Here is a 21,719-nt window from a genome sequence, read left to right on the forward strand (position 1 = left end):
TATTTATTTCAAATTATTATTTACACAATCTGTGACATTTAGAAGCAAAAGTCTGCGTTATCTTTGAACAACCCTCGTACATATTTTTAACTTTGCACCTAATGTGCTTGTTATCTATCTATATATACTGCATCACGCCTCTTTTCGAGTGTTACATGCAGCTGCGCGCCTGTACAAGAAATATAAAAGTAGAATGGACAGAGGAATAAAAGTAATACACGATGTGTATTTGCAAGCATGAAATACAGTTGATAGTGTTAAAAAACAAGACGGATTTACAGATAAAGCGGTTTAAGGACGTATGCTAGAGTTTGGTGCGAAAATTTTCCCAATAACAGAATTTCTTTAAACTTTGGATATTGAAGGACAATCATCTGAGAAACCAAAAAATGCAATAAAAATCATAGGTCACCGGATTCGAAAAAGAGTTATCTGCCCTTGAAAACGGCATTTCCCCCAAAAATGACGTTTTAAGGGAAGATAACTCTTTTTCGAATCTGGTGACCTATGATTTTTATTGCATTTTTTTGTTTCTTAGATGATTTTCCTTCAATATCCAAAGTTCAAAGAAATTCTGTTATTGGGAAAATTTTCGCCCATCTCATATACAGGGAATTCTAGCGTACGCCTTTAAAACCAGGTCTATCATGTTAAGCATTGCTATAGCAAGTTTGCATGGTGACACCCTGCTTAAATTGGTTCAGGGTGGGGGCATGCACAAGTTATGCTGGAAGGGAATTCCAAAGCACTATGGCCGCTGGAAGAAAAGAGTACTTATAATAATTACAGGGTGTGAAGATCTGGGCCGGTATAGGAGCGGGGATGTATATATGTCTTGTTAGACAGGATGGGGGCTGACATAAGGACGAAGTGGTACAGCAACCAAACCATTCACTATTGTATAGAACATAATGAGGCGTGAATCAGATCTCCTATTTTCAAGGATACCCCATCCTAGCTGATTCAGCATGTTTGTGACACTGCTGTAAGGGGAGTAGTCATGACTATTCCATCGCGCTGCCCTCCGCTGAATCATTTCGATCTGGTGAATGTTTTGTTGGGTATATGGGCTCCAGACGCAGCTAGCATTCCAGTTGTGGCCTGACTAGAGATTTATAAGCTAATTCCCGAACTTTTGTTGTATTTTTTTTTTTGGCATTGGATATTTCGATTAGTAATGTTAACTGTTCGGGTTGCTTTGGACGTGACTAAATTGATGTGTTTATTCCAGTTAAGATCTGAGGATATGGTCACCCCAAGATACTTTGCACGAGGAACTGTTTCAGAGACTTGGCCATGGGGTATATACTTTGATCTGAAAGGGTTCTTTTTGTTTTGCTTTTTTTACCTTGTTATGATCATAACTGTGCATTTTGGGGAATTAAACTCCACGTCCCACTTACTTTCCCATAACTGTAACCTATTCAAGTCTTGCTGGAAGATGTTTTCTTGGGCAGAACTATAAATTTACAGTTAAATAGACAGCAGTGTCATCGGCGAATAATCGGACCTGTGAAATCAGATTTTTTGAGGCAGGTCATTTATGTAGGGTAAGAATAGAAGAGGGCCTAGAACGAAGCCCTGTGGGACTCCGGACGTTACTGGAACTTCATCTGATGCTTCATCATTCACAGGGACGGATTGACGCCTGTCAATAAAGAAAGACTTGACACATTGCAACGTGGTGCCCTGAACATCATATTGATTAAGTTTGTACAGACGTTTCAGATGGTTAACTATGTCGAATGGTTAAGAGAATTCCAGAAGGATTAGGTCCGTCTGATGGCCTTGAATTAAGTTTCGAGATAGACTTTCTACAACTTCGAGTAACTGAGTTTCGCATGACATTTTCTCTCTGAACCCATGCTCATCTTTTAACACTCTGTCCCAGATAAGCGCCTCTCATGATACTGCTTGTGTTATGTATATGAATTTTAAATTCTATTAACTTCCCATCGGGGATACTGTCTGCTCCAATCTGAGTAACATTTTTGGTGCACTCTAACCTAAATTGGCACGCTGAGTACTTTGATAAAATTTTGGCAGTTTCGAATTTTACACATTAGAAGCTGAATATGTGATATAGCGTATTTATTAATATTATAAGAAAACAAATCTTATTTTATAAAAAAAGAATCATAACACAAACTTTAAAAAAAAATGTTGTTATTAATTCGCAGCTACGGCTATTTATGACCGCTCGTTCCCGGCTTTGAAAAGTAGCATCAAGAAATCATTAAAATGTCGTTTATTAACGTTACTCCAGAAAGTCATTTCCCTATCCAGAACCTGCCTTATGGTGTGTTTTCGACAGCTGATAATGTAAGGTTACATGTCATTTTGTGCGTTTAATCGGAGATGTTTGTAAATTGACGCTCGTGTCATCGGCGGTATCGCGAAAACATGTTATGTTTAAATTTCTCTGCATCGAGTCGCATGAAGCTTCTGATATCATTTGAATTTTTAGTAGATCATTTGCACACATGATTTTATATATAGTTAGACAGCTTCTCCGGATGGTGTGACAAAATGAATTGATATTTACTTTAGTTTGTCAAGGTCATTACTTTAACCAATCGGCATCCTCAGTTAGCACACACCTCTATTGTTGAATAGGTGGAACACAATACTAAATCCAGCTTGTAGTCTATCTATCTTCCATATAGTCAAACCCCTGCTGGAGATCTAGACTTTGCGCGTCAGCTAGCAAGAATGTTAAACGAGTAAACAAGTAGTAGTAAAAAGCAAGAAGGAGAATGGTTAAAAACAGGTTAAAAACAAGGCAGGTGTATTTAATTAAGTTGAGATGTGCTCAATCTGGCATACAGCCTGACTGAACACTGGCCCAGACGAGTTGACAACATCTGAAGGCAAGGCATTCCAATGATATACTGTACGAGGGAAGAATGAAAATTTATGATAGTTGGATGAGGGTGAAACTTGAACGAATGCCTGGGAATGAGTGGTTCTGGTTCTGGAAGATCTAGTGTTGGGTGTTAGGTAGTCCGGTAGTGGGATGGCACTTGGTTATGCAAGATGTTATAAAACATAACCAGGCGCTGGTCAATGCGATGGAGTGCAAGTTGTCGCCAATTTAGGGAAGTCAGCATGTTGTCTACACTGGATGTACGGCCCAGTGTGCAGCCCTGCGCTGCACAGACTCAAGCTGATCGATCAGAGTATCAGAGTGGGGGGACCACACAGTGGAACTGTACTTCAACTGGGGCCGTACAAGTGTTTTGTATGCTTGTGATTTTAACCCTTCTGAGTGCACTTTGATGTTACGTCTTAGGAAACCCAATGTTTGATTTGCTTTTTTGGTGATGTTGTCAATGTGGTCATTTCATGTAAGGTTGTGTGATATAGTTATGCCAAGGTATTTTGCAGATGGTACTGTTTGTAAGATGGTTTTGTGTAAAAGGTACTGTGTTGGTATAGGTGTTTTATGCTTAGTGATCTGTAATACTTGGCATTTAGACGGATTGAATTCCATGTCCCATTTTGTTTCCCAGAGTTCCAGTTGCTGTAAGTCTTGTTGTAGTAGGCTTGAATGAGAGAGACAGAGAAAGGTAGATGGCCATGTTATCGGCAAAGAGTCAAACTTTAGAGTGTTTAACAAAGTCAGGTAGATCGTTGATATAGATAAGAAATAAGAGAGGCCCGAGGACCCTAACCTGAACCCTGGGGAACACTTGAGGAGACTGGTATGATGCCTGATGTGGACCCGTTAACTACCACTGACTGTGTCCTGTTATCAAGGAAAGCTTTAATCCATTTAAGAGTTTGGCCCCTTACACCATAGAAATGCAGCTTGTAGAGTAGTTTTTCATGGTTGACCATATCGAACGCCTTTGAAAAGTCAAGGAGTATGAGGTCAACTTGACTTTTCAGGTTCACGAATTAAAGGATATCTTCTACTAACATTAGTAACTGAGTTTGACAAGACCTCTTTTCTCAGAAACCATGCTGCAATTCATAGAACATATTGTTCTTTGTGAAGTGTTTTGTTATGCTAGAGGATACAATGTGTTCCAGGGTTTTACACAAGATACAGGTAAGAGATATTGGACGATAGTTGGCTGGGTCTGACCTAGAGCCTTTCTTAAAGATGGGAGCGACATCCGCCATTTTCCATATATCTGGCAGAGAACTGGACTGCAGGGATTTTTGGAAGAGTTTTGTAAGGATAGGATAGATCACATGGCTAATATTCTTAAGTACAACCGGTCTAATTTGGTCGGGCCCTGCAGCTTTATGGGGATTAAGGTTGCTGAGAAGTTTTTCGAAACCTTGTGTTGAAATTTCAATATCAGGCATAGGTTTGTGTACGTTTCTTTTCCTGGGATCTCTTTACCTGTATCTGCGATATCCTGGACCTTCATATCAGCCTAAGATTTCAGAGAGAGAGGAGATTTTGAAGTAAAAACTGACTGAAATTGCTTATTGAGTACTGTGGCTTTGTCAGGGTCCTGTGTGTGAAGTTTGTTCTCATGTTTGAGTGTGTCAGTGCCAGTGGAATCTTGTTTTGAGTGCTTGAGAAGGCTGTATAATTTCTTGGTATTTGGTATGTTATGTTGTGCTTGCATTTGATCAGTTTCGTCGTTCACATTAAGGATGTCTTCAAGGTACTCTTCATATGCTAATTTGGTTTCTTTCCTACATTGATGTTTGAGACTAAGGTAAGTTTATCTTTGTTATTTATCTTTGGTTGATGACATTTTAGACGGGATAAATTTCTTAATTCCTTCTTCAATAGAGCTGGCGATGGTCTTCCAAAGAGATTCTACTGGTAAATTTTCATAGGAGTTTGACATTGTAAGGGAGTTGTGGAGTTCTGATACATGTGACCTAAGACCATCCCAGTCAGCCTTTTTATAGAGGTGGATTTGTCTAGGTTTTTGGGGCTTTCTTTGGGCAGATGCGTTTGACTGTACCAGGACAGCATCATGATCACTGATACCTGGAATTACACTGGTTCATTTGACAATTGACGGGTTACTCGTCATGGATAGATCTAGGATGTGATTTTCACGAGTTGGCTCCTGTAGTAATTAAAATACTTCTTTGTTTCATATAAAAAAACAACAACTTAAGGTCATTTTTACCTATATTTATAGAACTTCTCTTTTTCCTACACCTAGCTATTTCTCGTGAAAGTTCATAAATTAATGAAAAAAATAAAGAAAGGAAGTGTCAAGGGTTACGGATCCGTACCTCTAGAATCTGATTCTAGAGGTACGGATCCGTACTTCTAGACAAGCCTGTTAGGGTTTTTCTAGCGTTACAGACGTCCGTTTTTCTAGAGATTAATGGTCATTTACATTTCAAATTTTGTTGAAAATGAAATAACAATTCTTCAGAATTCACCTTAAACTTGGATCTAAATGGTTTACAGAATAACAACACTCATCCGATTTCTTACATTTTCTTTCAGAACGTAAATAACCGAGGAACACCAAATAAATCACGGGTATTCGAACTGGCAGAAAAAAAGATATATTGATTAAACAAAATAATGTTAAATATGTTGGGAAAAAAAATTTTTAATTGATAATTAACCCTTAATTAGTGTATCTATGTTTTTCACACATTTGGTGGCCGTTACCAGATACAAGGGACGTTTTCACAAGCAGTTACTTTTGCTTAATTGATTATTAAACAATCAGTTACGTGCCGATTATCATTATACCTTGTAAAATAACAAAATAAATAGGTGCATATCATTTATGCCAAATATATTTATTTTTTTTCTTGCTAAATTTCAAATTGAATTCATTTAAGGGATAGATTCAGTCTAGCTGTTATCAACAGTTTATTTGAAAAACTAATCGGCACAGAACAGTGTATTCCTTGGTTATATACGTTTTGAAAGAGAAGGTAAACAATTGGGTGAACGCTGGTATCTATAAACCAATTAGATTTAAGTTTTAAGTGAAGACTGGTTAAGTCTTACTTGTTATTTCATTTTCAACAAAATTTCAGATAGAAATAACCCTAAATCTCTAGAAAAAGGAGGTCCGTACCCCTAGAAAACCCCTAACAGGCTTGTCTAGAGGTACAGATCCATACCTTTAGAATCAGATTCTAGAGGTACGGATCCGTACCCCTAGACACAAAGAAAATGGGGGTGGGGTAGGGTGGTTGAATAGCTCCTAGTGAAATGCCAGTCAGTTGTGGTCTGCTACCCTAAAAATGGTGCATATTTGCTCTTGTCCACTCAATAGGAGAGATCGCCATGACGTCAGGCATGAACACCTGTTTATCTGGTGGTGGGCAAAACAAATGTTTTTACATTGTTTGTGTATTGGATCGGAATTTTTAATAACTTTTTTGCTCATTTATGGATTTTAAAAATTCAAAAAGTTTTGAAATGCTTACGATTTTCTTATTTTTATGCCCCCGAAGGGAGGCATATTAGTTTTCAACTGTCTGTCCGTTCGTTCGTTCGTTAGTCACAACGTTAACTTTTTGCATGAAAGCACTTTACTCGCGAACCACTGCACCCAGGACCTTCAAACTTCACATGCTGATAGTACTTATTGAGTACACCACCCTTACTGACTTTGGGGTCACCAGGTCAAAGGTCAAGGTCACAGGGGCCAACGTTAATTTTTTGCATGAAGGCACTTTACTCGCGAACCACTGCACCCAGGACCTTCAAACTTCACATGCTGATAGTACTTATTGAGTACACCACCCCTACTGACTTTGGGGTCACCAGGTCAAAAGTCAAGGTCACAGGGGCTAACGTTAACTTTTTGCATGAAGGCACTTTACTCGCGAACCACTGCACCCAGGACCTTCAAACTTGTTATTTTCTTATATATTTTCAGTCGAGACCACGTATTGGTGTTGCTATCGGAGATCAGATTTTAGACCTGAGTGTAGTGAAGACTTTGTTTGAGGGACCAGTCCTTGCTAGTCAACAAAATGTGTTTGAAGAAGTATGTTACTTTAAGATATTCTCTTTTGCTTTCAATTAAGACTGCGGTATAGTTTCAAGTAGGGGTCTACATCGCTCAGTGGTTAAAGACACTGATTTCAAATCACTTGTCTTTCATTGCTGTGGGTTCGAAACTGACGTAGGGTGTAGAATTCTTTGATGTGGCAGTGTCATCCAGCTGGCTTGGGGAAGATGTATGGTTTTACCCAGATTGATTTGTATTTCAAATGATTAAGTTTTCACAAGTAGAGTACAGTCTTGTAAAAAAAACAACAATGACTCGGAATTTTAGCATTTACACCAATTTGGAAAAAAACCCATACTATTTGCTGCTAGGAGTAAGGCTGAACTTAGGCCCAAACTTGGGAAAAAGACACACTAAAATCACTTTGAAATGTTGTTTTTAGACCAGTCTGAATGCATTCATGGGTCTTGGAAGACCGGCATGGACAGAGGCAAGAGAGACTCTACAGAAGATACTGTCAGCTGGGGAACCAGTACTCCGAGATAATGCAGCTCTTAGACAGAGGTAAGGCTCAATGTTAGCAATATCTCGTCAACTTACTACATGGGACGTTACATATTTGTACAAAGGTAGTTGACATGTAGTGACTGTCAAATGAAATATTCTCAGTAGGACTGGGATGATTACTCGGTTAATTGGATCCAATTTGATTACTCAGTGAAACCAATTTCAATTTTGCAAAACTGCTAATCGCTCTCAAACAGTAAACTTTATCTTTATACATTTTCTTTGACCAGCACATAGACCTGCAATATATATCTGCTAAAACACATTGAATATAATTAATAGTCGTGGATTTGCCTGTCGTGATATGTTTAAAATAAAATACACCAGAAGTATGACTTATTAATTATCTCACTGCTTGCAAACGATAAAGCCCGTAAGTTTCTATTGAAGTCAGTTGCTGGAAGCACATTGATACAGCCGTCAGGAAAGAAAACAGCATTTTCAATATGGCGGCCAATGAACCGGTTCGATTCAATTTCAAACAAACCATTAACTGGTTTCAAAATTTTGAAATTGTCCCAGCCCTAATTCACAGTAAGCAATTTTGGCATTTCACTTTTTATACCACAGTCACACATACGGCGCGGATAGCTACGTTTAGCTACGGATAGAAACGTAGTAATTCTTAACGATCCGTACCTGAGCCGTACGGATTGGTACGGATTGATACGGGTTACTACTTTTAGGTACGGCTCAGATACGAATCAGTACAGATTACTCCGTTTCTATCCGTGGCTAGACATAGCTATCCGCGCCGTATGTGTGACTGGGGTATTACAGAAAGTTATGTGCATGATAATGTACATTTCATCCAAAGAATGCCAATATGCTGAACGAGGATGCTTTATCACATGAAATTAGCCGATTGTCATTATAAGGGTCCACTACCTTAAATATGATTAATCATTTGGGTTACTAAATAAATGCTTAAAATGTTTGCGAGCCACAGTCATGAGTCTAGGGTACTACTTTCTTCACATTCTTATTTTAAAATCAAATTGATTACTTTCTCCAAATTTAAGAATGGAAAATTATGTTTAAACTTTAACACATGTACATTCAATACAGGGTAAAATGTGTCGTATTTCAGAGCGTTTGTGTCCCAGTCAGATGCTACGATGCACATGCCGGCTCAGATCGGAGACTACACAGATTTCTACTCATCCAAGAACCATGCAACCAACGTTGGTATCATGTTCAGAGGAAAGGAGAATGCTCTAATGCCTAACTGGTAAACTTTGTTTAGAATACTTTGAATTATGTCTCCCACCACACAGTGGTGTGGGAGACATATTGATTTACTCCAGTCTATGTGTCTGTCTGTCTGTCACAAAGCTTGTCCGCACTCTAAATCGAACATTTCTCATTGGATCTTCACCAAACTTCAACAAAATGTGTCTGCCAATAAGTGCTCGGCCAAGTTCAATAACTAGCCAAATCGGCCTAGGCACTTCGGAATTATGGCCCTTGATTTACCAAAATCACTCTGATTTCTTGCGCAGTTTTACCCCTAAACCGGCACCTATACTACTAGTAGTATAGGCGTCCTTTTGGTGTCAAGAAAGCGCATGCACATGTGGATTAAGTAAACAGTATATAAAGACTGACTTACTATTTAGATGATTAGGCAGTTGTGGGAGACATGCGCTTTTCTCAAAAGCATCTCTAGTTTTTCACTATTTCTCTGTACAGTCGATCTTTGTTAACTTGAACTTGTCAGAACCGGCACAGTTTGTTCGAGTTATTGGTAGTTTGAGCCTTCGAACAAAATATATTACAACGATTTAACCGGGACCTGACAACAAGTTCCAGAGAAGGGCAGTGAACGAATTATCAGAGTTCGAGTGAATGAAGTTTGTCTGTATCTAAAAGTGACAGCAAAGTTGTAGCTACACTGAAGAACATGCAGAGACAACAGCTTCAATATTTTTCTAAAAATAGTACAAAAGGGAGATAATACTGTGAAATCAATAATTTTCACGGATTTGATATCTGAGTCAGTCCATGAAATTTAATACCAACAAAACTGTAAAATTCCTATTTATTTTATGCAGTTGCACATTCAGTTTGTTTTTTTCCCTGAAGGAAAAGATGAGGAGACCTACTAGTGGAATTCTCTTGCCTTTCCGAGCTATCCTGAAAAAAAGATATAATCTAAGAAGAATTTTGAAAAATTTGTTTATGAAATAACTGTTTTATATGATATTATTTTTAAAATGTACTTTTATGGTTTGAAATATCTTCACTTGTCTGAGGGCTGTTTAATTTAAAGTATACAAGTTTTTGTTGTTATATACATATTTTTTTCAGGACACATATACCAGTAGGGTACCATGGCAGGGCCTCGTCTGTTGTTGTATCAGGGACACCAATCAGAAGACCTAACGGACAAACAAGGCCTGATGAAGGTAAGAACTGTCAGTTCTGACCTTGTCAGTCAGATCTTTTCATAAATTTGTGTTTTAGTCAAAACCATCATAATAAAGGGTCATTCAGTCTGTTCAAAACTCATGGAGCTCTTATATATTCCAAGTTTAAGAAATAATTTATAGCAACACGATGGGCGGTTATACGTCGGGCGTAATAATTTGAAATTATTACGGACGACGTATAACAGCCCGAGTGTATAAATAGTGATAAAGCACTGTTTTGCTATAAATTATTTCGATTCTAACATGTTTTTTATCGTAAAATTTATATCAAATATGATAGAACTGTTTCTTTGCGCAAGCATGGCGCCAATAGTAGGTGTTTGTTAAAACACGCCAGCACCGGAAACGGTAATACGTCTTGCGGCAGAATTCATTTCGAGCGAAAATTATTGCGAATTATTCAGCAATGCAAATAACTGATTCAGTATGTGTATGAATTAATCAAAACATTTGTGAAATGTGACATTTCGTTTAAAACATGTTATTAAGTAAAATATTTCATGAAATTTGAAAGGGCTTTTTCTTGATGCGTACATGGCGCTAAATATCATGTTGACGTGACGTCAACATAACATCGTTGTGATGATTAAAGCATTGTTAGCCATATTAGAATTAGAAATAAGCAGTAGATCAGTAACTTATAATTTGCAATGAAATATATGCACCAGGTGATATTGTGTGATTTAACTGCAGAACAAGAATTTGTGCATACTGCTTTCTGTAATTTGTCTCAGAGAACATATGCCGCACCAGAGAACCTGGTCACAGTTTTGCATGTAATCAAGTTTCTTTAAAATTACTAAATCAAATACTTTCAAACTTCCCACCTCTTTTCTATCATGAAATGATCTCACATGGCAAGTTTCATATGTCTGGATCACATTTTGTCAAAATTATACCCCAAGCTATTATGTGTAAGGGCTACAAATAGCCAAGTGGACTGTCATTAGACACATACCATTTATCACCATTTGATGTTTTATTTCAGCAAAGCCACCACAGTTCACTAGTTGCAAATTGTTAGACTTTGAATTAGAGATGGCATTTTTCACTGGACCAGCAACCAAAATGGGGGAACCAGTACCTATAGAGAAAGCTGAGGATTATATTTTTGGAATGGTAGTAATGAATGATTGGTCAGGTAGGTTGGCAGTGAAAGGATGATAGACTGTGTTTTACAGCTCTTTGGTCCAATATGCAGATACATGCTTAAATTAGTATCAATTTAACCTTTACTCTGCTAAAAAATTTTAATTGATCCATCATTCAATTTGGGCAGCACCACTTATTATTTAAAGGGGTGTTTACTGCAAATTTAGTGACTGAATAGCGAACAATGCAGACCATGAATCAGCCTGCATGCATGTGAAGTTCTGTTAAAATTTTGCATGCCACAAATTATTAAAATGTACCTGAGTAATAGTTGAACTTTCACACAAGACTTCCTTCTCATCAAACACTCTTACATACCACAAGTAGAACTCTTGGTAAAAAATTAATTCAGTGTTAGACTATTTGAAGTTTTGCATCATTGCCATAACAAAAATATGATTTATAATACAGGTAAATTGTAGTAAAGTAACTCAGTTACATAAGTCTTGGCAAATTATGGCCATTGTTCAACTTAGAAATTGTTAAATAGTCAGGTGCAATTTTATTTTCTTGCAGCAAGAGATATACAGAAGTGGGAGTATGTACCACTGGGACCATTCCTTGGTAAAAACTTTGGTACAACAATATCTCCATGGGTGGTTACCATGGACGCCTTGAAGCCATTCCAAGTGCCAAATATAGAACAGGATCCAAAACCTCTACCATACCTTACACACGAAGATAATTATAACTTCGATATCAATCTTGAAGTATCCTTGAAATGTAAGTAAAACTTGTTTTTGTGTTACAGTCACACTGGGGTAAGCTGTACAGGGTTCCTGTGCTACTGGTTACAGTCACACTGGGGTAAGCAGTACAGGGTTCCTGTGCTACTGGTTACAGTCACACTGGGGTAAGCAGTCCAGGGTTCCTGTGCTACTGGTTACAGTCACACTGGGGTAAGCAGTGCAGGGTTCCTGTGCTACTGGTTACAGTCACACTGGGGTCAGCAGTACAGGGTTCCTGTGTTACTGGTTACAGTCACACTGGGGTCAGCAGTACAGGGTTCCTGTGCTACTGGTTACAGTCACACTGGGGTCAGCAGTACAGGGTTCCTGTGTTACTGGTTACAGTCACACTGGTGTCAGCAGTACAGGGTTGCTGTGCTACTGGTTACTGTCACACTGGGGTCAGCAGTACAGGGTTCCTGTGCTGCTGGTTACAGTCACACTGGGGTCAGCTGTACAGGGTTCCTGTGCTACTGGTTACAGTCACACTGGGGTCAGCTGTACAGGGTTCCTGTGCTACTGGTTACAGTCACACTGGGGTCAGCAGTACAGGGTTCCTGTGCTACTGGTTACAGTCACACTGGGGTCAGCTGTACAGGGTTGCTGTGCTACTGGTTACAGTCACACTGGGGTCAGCAGTACAGGGTTGCTGTGCTACTGGTTACAGTCACACTGGGGTCAGCTGTACAGGGTTGCTGTGCTACTGGTTACAGTCACACTGGGGTCAGCTGTACAGGGTTGCTGTGCTACTGGTTACAGTCACACTGGGGTCAGCTGTACAGGGTTCCTGTGCTACTGGTTACAGTCACACTGGGGTAAGCAGTGCAGGGTTCCTGTGCTACTGGTTACAGTCACACTGGGGTAAGCAGTGCAGGGTTCCCGTGCTACTGGTTACAGTCACACTGGGGTAAGCAGTGCAGGGTTCCCGTGCTACTGGTTACAGTCACACTACGGTCAGCAGTGCAGGGTTCCTGTGCTACTGGTTACAGTCACACTGGGGTCAGCTGTACAGGGTTCCCGTGCTACTGGTTACAGTCACACTGGGGTCAGCTGTACAGGGTTCCCGTGCTACTGGTTACAGTCACACTGGGGTCAGCTGTACAGGGTTCCCGTGCTACTGGTTACAGTCACACTGGGGTCAGCTGTACAGGGTTCCCGTGCTACTGGTTACAGTCACACTGGGGTCAGCTGTACAGGGTTCCCGTGCTACCGGTTACAGTCACACTGGGGTCAGCAGTACAGGGTTCCCGCGCTACCGGTTACAGTCACACTGGGGTCAGCAGTACAGGGTTCCAGCGCTACCGGTTACAGTCACACTGGGGCCAGGTGTACAGGGTTCCCGCGCTACTGGTTACAGTCACACTGGGGTCACAGCAGTACAGGGTTCCCGTGCTACCGGTTACAGTCACACTGGGGTCAGCAGTACAGGGTTCCTCTGCTACTGATTTTTATGATATCGGGTTAAAATCAGGTTAAACCCAAGAAAAATACAAAAGTTTGAACCGATTAGGATATGAAAATGAAGTTACCATAGCGTAGTCATGGTAGTGTTATTTGTACCCTGATCTGAGTTCACCAGAGAAGTATATCACTAATCACCCTTGAGAACTATTGGACTGTAAATTCAAGTCACCTTTACTGAATTGCCACTGGCTCTATTGTGTGCCTTCAACAATTTACACCATCTGTTGAAGTTGTGCAGAAAATATAACAGTAAAATAAATAACTTTACCTCTGTGAAAATATCTTCACTGGCCTGCATAGAATTTATTGCATAATTATGTAAGCAGTCTATATAGCTACGAAACAATTACTCACACCGAGTAATAGTGATCAGTGAGCACATTGAATTTTCAACTGTACTAATTTTGAGATATTATTTTTTGTCAGTATTTCTAGAACTATTTTTAGCTCGACTTCTCGAAGGAAAAGTAGAGCTACTGCACTCACCCCGGTGTTGGTGTCTGCATCGCCGTTGGTTAAAGTTTTTCATAAAGTCAAATATCTCTCTTACTGTCAAAGCTATTGACTTGAAACTTAAAATAGTTATTTACTATCAAAGTCTACACCAGGAGAAACAATCCCCATAACTCTGGTTTGAATTTTGACAGAGTTATACCCCTTTTTGACTTAGAATTTTTGGTTAAAGTTTTTGATAAAGTGAAATATCTCTTGTTACTATCAAGGCTATTGACTTGAAACTTAAAATAGTTATTTACTGTCAATGTCTACACCAGGAGAAACAATCCCCATAACTCTGATATGATTTTGGCAGAGTAATGCCCCTTTTTGACTTAGAATTTTTGGTTAAACTTTTTGATAACATCAGATATCTAACTCAGATTGAATTTTGGCAGAGTTATGCCCCTTTTTGACTTAGAATTTTGGTAAAAGTTTTTGATTAAGTCAAATATCTCTGTTGCTATCAAAGCTATTGCCTTGAAACTTAAAATATTTATTTACTATCAAGGCTACACCAGGAGAAACAAACCCCATAACTCTGATTTGAATTTTGATAGAGTTATGCCCCTTTTAACTTAGAATTTTGGGTTAAAGTTTTATAACATTTTCACTGGCAAAGCTCTAATTCAGAGTCAAGCACTGAGAAAAGTCAAGTGTGCTGTCTTGCGGACAGCTCTTGTTAAAAGAATTTTCAGAAAGTTACTATGTGGAAAGCACTAGCTTGGTTTTCATGTTTAAAACAAGTTCCGATCCCCCTTTCCTGACCTTAACTTGCCTACATGTGGGAGCAAGTGGAATTTTGCACACCTGTCATTATCAGCATTACTGTTAGCTGATGTAATTGGGGCCGAGGACAGCCAGTGCATTTGTTCTTTGCTCTGACCTCAAGAGCTGCTTCCACTTTCTGATCTTGCAACATAGTGATTGAAGTAGTCCCCTTAAGAAAATATTGAATTTTGAAGGACCATGGTTCTGATTTGGATTCTTTTAAGCAAGTAAAATTGGTTGTAGAATACGGTACATTTACTGTAAACTTTGTTGATAGTGATTAATCAGAAATTACTTCAAGTTGGTTAATTTTCTTGTCACTTTATATTTTGCCATTTGTTAGACAACATTTTTAAGAACCTTTAGAAAGGGGAACGGTGGTCAAGGTGTTGGCCGTTCATATCAAGGTTCGTGGGTTGGAGCCCCATTAGGGTCACGACCTACCTTTCTCATATGACACCAGTACTGTTTTTTTTCCAGGAAGCAGACTCAAGAGTGGTTCCAGTAAGCTTGAAGCTTTCATTGTAATTAAGCTGAAATAAAGTAAACTAATAAACTAAAATAATATACTCTAAATTACAGGTGACGGGCTGTCTAAACCAAAAACGTTATGTCGCAGTAACTTTAAGTATATGTACTGGACTATGAAGCAGCAGTTAGCTCATCATACAGTCACAGGCTGCAATATCAACCCAGGGGACTTAATGGGGTCTGGAACTATATCAGGGGAGGTAAGCATGTCTTAATATTTTGCTATTGTTACGGTGGCTTATGCATAGCCTGTACTTCTAAAGCCAATCTCTGACAACTGCTTTAGAGAGTCAACTCTGGCTCAGTGATTAGAGCATTGGACTAGTACCCCAGCGACCTGGGTTTGAATCACAGGAAGTTGGGATTTTTTGTCATGTAAGGCTATGCTTTTTAAATTCTATTACGCCCAAAAGTCGTCAGAACATCATTAAAGTATAAACTTTTAGAATGGCTTGCCTGTCAATAGTGTGCTCCGGGAATTATTTCTCTGGATCCTTCTGCAACCGAGGGTAAATAGTTTTAACTATTGACTCTCTAGCAAGCCATTCAGTAAATGTTTTCAGAAATAAATTTCAAATGTATTTTTATTTATTTCCATAAGGGCATCCATTGTGGTTCCGCTGTAGCCCTATTAGGAGGTGCCAGAGCTAAAATTAGATTAACCTTTAGAAAGACTTCTTTATAAGCTTGATGTATCTGCACCAAACTTGACCTTTAGCATCAATTTAAGGTTATTTCTCAAGCTGAAAATACAGAAAATTCTTTGAACAACTTGTCTACATTAACTACTTGATTTATCTTTGCCAAACTTGGTCTCCAGAATCCTGGAAAGGACCTCTCAGATATTTACAAATGGTTCTAGTTTACCCCTTTTAAAGGCTGCCAGACCTAAAAAATTTAAACTTTAATTAACTTCTTCACATGAATTGCTTGATGGATCTTTAAAATTTGTGGAAAAGATTCCTTTTTTTTCCTCAATAGACTGGCCACCAGAGCTTAAAATAGAAAAACTTCTCATGATATACTTGATGAAACTTTACCAAACTCGGTCTGTAGGATTCTGTTATGTACTTGTCGCAAGTTTCCACACGTTTGACCCATTTTAGGGGCCTCCAAATTTAAAAATCAAATAACCTTTTAACAGCTTCTTCTCATTTACTGCTTGGTGTTACCGGTAACTTTCCTGATGCAGTGTATCATTATATAATTATATTCAAGGTCAAACACTGAAGATCTGGTAAGAAGATTTCAACATAGAGTTCTTGTAGAGACAATTAAGTGACCACAATAACTAGTTTGCAAAAAAAATGGCTAGTTTAAATGAAGTTTCATAATTTTGTAAGATGATTTTAGTTTGTACTTCTATCCAAACGTGTTCACAGACTGAGGATTCTTATGGAAGTATGCTTGAACTCTGCTGGAAAGGGACCAAACCTATAGACCTGTGTGATGGTGTGACCAGAAAGTTTCTGCAGGATGGTGATGAAGTGATCATGACAGGTTTGTATTTAGGGAGTAGAGTTTGAATAGAGCTGTAGTGCGGTGGACATAAAAGTATCTTAATAGCCCATTAAACAAAGCACAAGATTATGAGTTGAGTTGAGACCTTGCAAGTTTGGTGCAAATTTTTCTGGTAATGATTAAAAAAGAAAAAAAGTTTTATACTGGCCCAGGGGCAGGTCTATGGTCTGTCATACTGGCTTAAGGGGCAAGTCTTAGGTCAGTCATACTGTTGCAAGATAGCAGGTCTAAGTTCGATTATACTGGCCAAAGTGGCAGGTCTAAGAGCTGTCATAGCCCAGGGTAGCAGTCTAAGTTCATAAAGATAGATCAAAGATCTGTTACTGGTTGTATGCATAAATAATAGTCCGTATATTTTCTACATATAATATACTAATTTGAACTAAGTCACATAGTCAGGCACTTTTTATGCCCCCAGCATCTACTGATGCGGGAGGTGTATAGTGATTGTCCTGTCTGTCCGTCCGTCCTTTCGTTTGTTCGTCCGTCTGTACGAGGTTAACCAAATGGGACTGTTTCGTCTAGCATCAATACCCCTTACTAGAATGACTTGATACTAATGCAGATGTAACTTGTGACCATTCCTCATCTTCAGACATCACCTGACCTCAGTATGACCTTGACCTCATTTTGGACTTGGGTTGCTTTATATGGGCCATCTCTTAGTTAACCAAATGGGACCGTTTCATCTAGCATCAATACCGCTTACAAGAATGAATTGATACTAATACAGACAAACCTGTGACCATTCCTCATTTTAAAACATCACTTGACCTCAGTTTGACCTTGACCTTGACCTCATTTTGGACTTAGGTTGCTTTGTATCGACAAGGATGCCACCAGGGGCATCAAGCGTTTATTGAACGCAGCTCCTTGGTATATAACAAATTCACCTGATTTTAAAGAATTACAGTGTTGTATCTTAAAGGGGAGCATTGGTCTAGTGGTTAAGGTGCCAGCTGCTCAACCCTTGGGTTGTGGGTTCCAGCCCACTGAGATCACAACCATGACTTCTCATATGACACCAGCACTGGCCCTGTGTTCACAAAACATTTTTCAGACTCAGCTGAGTTTGAGTATAAATATGAATTTTATTAAAACTTCAAGGTTAAATTACAGCTGAAACTGACCATCAATACTGAATTGCCACTTGAAAAAAGTTATTAACTTAAAATTTAGTTTCAAGCATGCTATTTATATATAAATAACAAAGTTTCATTATCAAACTCTGCTGAAACTGAAAATGTTTTGTAAACACGGGGCCTGGTTTTTCCAGGAAGCGGACACGAGAGTGGTTTAAATATTAAGCTTGAAATTTTCATCACAGTTGAGATAAAATAAATTAGTATAAAGTAAACTAAAACTGACGTAACTGGTGGCATCATACCAAAAATGAGAAAAAAGGTACAAACAGCTTTCTCTCTTTATGCTGAACATTTAGAGGACTAGGGCTGGTCAGCCTAGTGTCAGTATTATCTGATTGGTTGGGGTCTCATGTCATGTCTGCAGTGTGATATTCCTGTAGTAGCTCTATAAAGTTGGGCACTACCCTCACTGCTACAAGTTGACAGCATTGTTTATATTGCTTAACCCACTCACATACTTCACCAAGATAGTATGGTGCCAATGACATTAAGCTTGTTTAAGGTTTATGTCCACTTATGCCTATTTTGAAGTACTGGTAACATACCAATTAGAAAATATCATTTTTAACACTCTCTAAGAATATTTTTTAATTTGGAAACACAATTATAAAAATAGAAAGGGGCTTATGAGCCCGCCCACTTAGCTCAGTAGGTAAGAGCGTTGGTCTAGAGATCACGGGGTCATGAGTTTGATCCTCAGGCAGGGTGTATGTTCTCCGTGACTATTTGATAAACGACATTGTGTCTGAAATCATTAGTCCTCCACCTCTGATTCGAGTGGGGAAGTGGGCAGTTACTTGCGGAGAACAGGTTTGTACTGGTACAGAATCCAGGAATACTTAAACCCAAAACAAAAAGAAAAGGGCTTATGTAATGAATAAGGTAACTTTTAATTAATGTAACTTGGTACTTGTTTACTTTTCAGGTTACTGCGAGGTAGGCGGGCACAGGATTGGGTTTGGGACCTGTTCAGGCCAGGTTTTACCAGCTTTGCCTATATAAGATAGAGAAAAACAGAACAGTGCTAAAAATAAACAGTAAAGACAAGTGGTTTGAGGCATATCAGAGATGTTCCTTGAATGAGTCTCCATAGCAACAGTGTTATTACTAATCTCCATAGCAACAATAACAGAATCAGATCCATAGCAACACTGTGTATTGAATCTCCATAGCAATTTAGTGCTTTCTTTTGTCCATAGCAACAAAGTATTCAGAATCACTGCAACATTGTATTGAATCTCTATAGCAACAATGTGCTTATCTATCAATATACATTCAAAGCCATAGCAACAATATACATTCAGAGCCGTAGCAACATTGTATTGAATCTCTGTGGCAACATAGTGCTTACTTATCTCCATAGCAACAATGTATTATTATTTAGAATCATAGCAACATTGTATTGGATCTCCTTAGCAATGTTCAGTGTGCAGTCAAAACCGTTGTATGTTGAATCTTTAAAGCAACATTGTGTATATAAGTCTACATATGAGTCAAAATAGCATTAGAGTTTTGTATAAAATAAAAAGTGTAACATTTTCCATGGTAAAGATAAAAGTTTAACATTTTCCATGATTGTAAAAGTGAATGTGATTTTAACATTAAAGCATTTTAATTTTTGATATTTAGTGTTGTTCAAGGTAAACGTCAGAAAATTAAGTGTAGACTTAGTTTGGAAACTGCAATTTTTCTTAGTGTTTTGCTGTTTTAAGGATCTGGACTGAAAATTGTCTGGTTTATTTTTATGATCTCATATTAAATATGAACTTAGTCATGAAACAGTATTTTATTTATCTAAAAACATGTTCCAATGTACGTACCTCTTGGTACTATTTTTTCTTTCAATATAGTCTCTGTGTTTGGTAATTTTAACTTCAGTTTACAAGACACAACTGAAGCAATGATTTCTATGCCAGAAAAATGATAAAACACATTCAGAAAAAGAAAGTTTTGAAAGTAGAAAAAATATCATACAGTTTTATTAGTTGTCCAATTTTGTGTGTGTGTGACTGTGTGTTGTTTAATCAGGTGATTGATAATGTTAAGTGGACTAATCATTTGTTACATGACTGTATGTTGTTTGTGCTGTATGACCAGTCTATACTCAACACATATTAACTGAGGTAAAGCCAAATCAAGAACAACTGAATCAATGAAAATGTATTTATGATGTCATTTTATAATAAACTTACTGAATGACTTGCAGGTTGATGGACCAAACTAACTGCCCTCTGTCCTTCGACCCTGGAGCAATAGTTTTGGCAGTTGACTGGTAAACTATTTAGTGAGTCTGACATATTGGACAAAGTGAGATAATATTGTTGTCATTTAAGAATACTCCAAATAATTGTTTTCTGATATATTAATGAATAAATTTTTGTAATAAAAAGTCTTAAGGCTTCTTATTTGATACAATAAAACCAGTTTACAACACCTCTAGGGGGAGAACTCCTCCTTATAACCACTGTTGACAACACCAGGGTAAAGTAACCCAGTACCTGCAGAAGGAGAATGCCTCCCTAACCACTGTTCACAATAAGTACCTCTAACTGGAGAACACCTCGACCACCATTCACAAAATGTCCAGGGGATAACTCCCTAACTACTGTTAAGATGTATCCAGGGGGCGGACACCTCCATGACCAGTTTACAAAACTTGCTTGGGTGAATACCTTCTTAACCATTGTTGACAGTACCTTCAATGAGGAGGACATCTCCCTAACCAACAATTCAGGGGGAGAACACCTCTCAAGCCACAGATGATTCCTTACTATTGTTCACAATACCTCTAACGGGAGAACACATCCTCTTCCATTGTTCATAATACTTCCAACGGGAGAACATCTACCGAACCACTGTTCACAATACTTCCAGCGGGAGAACACCTCTACCACTGTTCACAATACCTCCAACGGAAGAACACCTCCTCTACCACTGTTCACAATTCTTCTAATGGAAGATCACCTCCTCTACCACTGTTCACAATTCCTCCAATGGGAGGACACCTCCTCTACCACTGTTCACAATACCTCCAACAGAAGAACACCTCCTCTACCACCGTTCACAATACCTCCAACAGAAGAACACCTCTACCACTGTTCACAATACTTCCAACGAGAGGACACCAAGTCCTGCTCTACCACAATTCATAATTCTTCCAATGGAGAACACCTCTACCACTGTTCACAATACCTCCAACGGGAGAACACCTCCACTACCACTGTTCACAATACCTCCAACGGAAGAACACCTCCTCTACCACTGTTCACAATACCTCCAACGGAAGAACACCTCTACCACCGTTCACAATACCTCCAACGGAAGATCACCTCTACCACTGTTCACAATACTTCCAACGAGAGAACACCTGCTCTACCACAATTCACAATTCTTCCAACGGGAGAACACCTCTACCACTGTTCACAATACCTCCAACGGGAGAACACCTCCACTACCACTGTTCACAATACCTCCAACGGAAGAACACCTCTACCACTGTTCACAATACTTCCAACAGGAGAAAACCTCTACCACTGTTCACAATACTTCCAGCGGGAGAACACCTCTACCACTGTTCACAATACCTCCACAGAAGAACACCTCTACCACCGTTCACAATACCTCCAACGGAAGAACACCTCTACCACTGTTCACAATACTTCCAACGAGAGAACACCTCCTCTACCGCTGTTCACAATACTTCCAACGAGAGAACACCTCCTCTACCACTGTTCACAATACTTCCAACGGGAGAACACCTCTACCACTGTTCACAATACCTCAGACGGGAGAACACCTCTGCTACCACTGTTCACAATACCTCCAACGGAAGAACACCTCCTCTACCACTGTTCACAATACCTCCAACGAGAGAACACAGAACACCTCCTTTACCACTGTTCACAATACTTCCTACGGGAGAACACCTCTACCACTGTTCACAATACTTCCAACGGAAGAACACCACCACTACCACTGTTCACAATACTCCAATGGAAGAACACC

General features: G+C 39.0%; 1 protein-coding gene across 1 annotated transcript; it reads left to right on the forward strand.

Annotated features, from left to right (window-relative positions):
- The first annotated feature begins 2,182 nt into the window (after positions 1 to 2,182).
- On the forward strand, positions 2,183 to 20,106 carry LOC123542480 (fumarylacetoacetase-like). The gene is made up of 10 exons (XM_053530863.1): positions 2,183 to 2,322; positions 6,834 to 6,944; positions 7,351 to 7,472; positions 8,566 to 8,706; positions 9,786 to 9,883; positions 10,896 to 11,048; positions 11,576 to 11,782; positions 15,100 to 15,248; positions 16,431 to 16,548; positions 18,640 to 20,106. Exons 1-10 carry the CDS (start codon positions 2,242 to 2,244, stop codon positions 18,714 to 18,716), a joined length of 1,257 nt encoding a protein of 418 aa, XP_053386838.1. The 5' UTR covers positions 2,183 to 2,241; the 3' UTR covers positions 18,717 to 20,106.
- Positions 20,107 to 21,719: the final 1,613 nt, after the last annotated feature.

Source organism: Mercenaria mercenaria, chromosome 19 (assembly GCF_021730395.1).
Source record: "Mercenaria mercenaria strain notata chromosome 19, MADL_Memer_1, whole genome shotgun sequence".
Lineage (NCBI taxonomy): Eukaryota > Metazoa > Mollusca > Bivalvia > Venerida > Veneridae > Mercenaria > Mercenaria mercenaria.

What these genes read in the sequence shown, in the direction of transcription:
- LOC123542480 (XM_053530863.1), top strand. Translation starts at nt 2,242, where the DNA reads ATGTCGTTTATTAACGTTACTCCAGAAAGTCATTTCCCTATCCAGAAC. An exon ending in AATGCTCTAATGCCTAACTG is followed by an intron (nt 8,707 to 9,785) that starts GTAAACTTTGTT and finishes TATTTTTTTCAG; the next exon opens with GACACATATACCAGTAGGGT. An exon ending in TGATGAAGTGATCATGACAG is followed by an intron (nt 16,549 to 18,639) that starts GTTTGTATTTAG and finishes TTTACTTTTCAG; the next exon opens with GTTACTGCGAGGTAGGCGGG.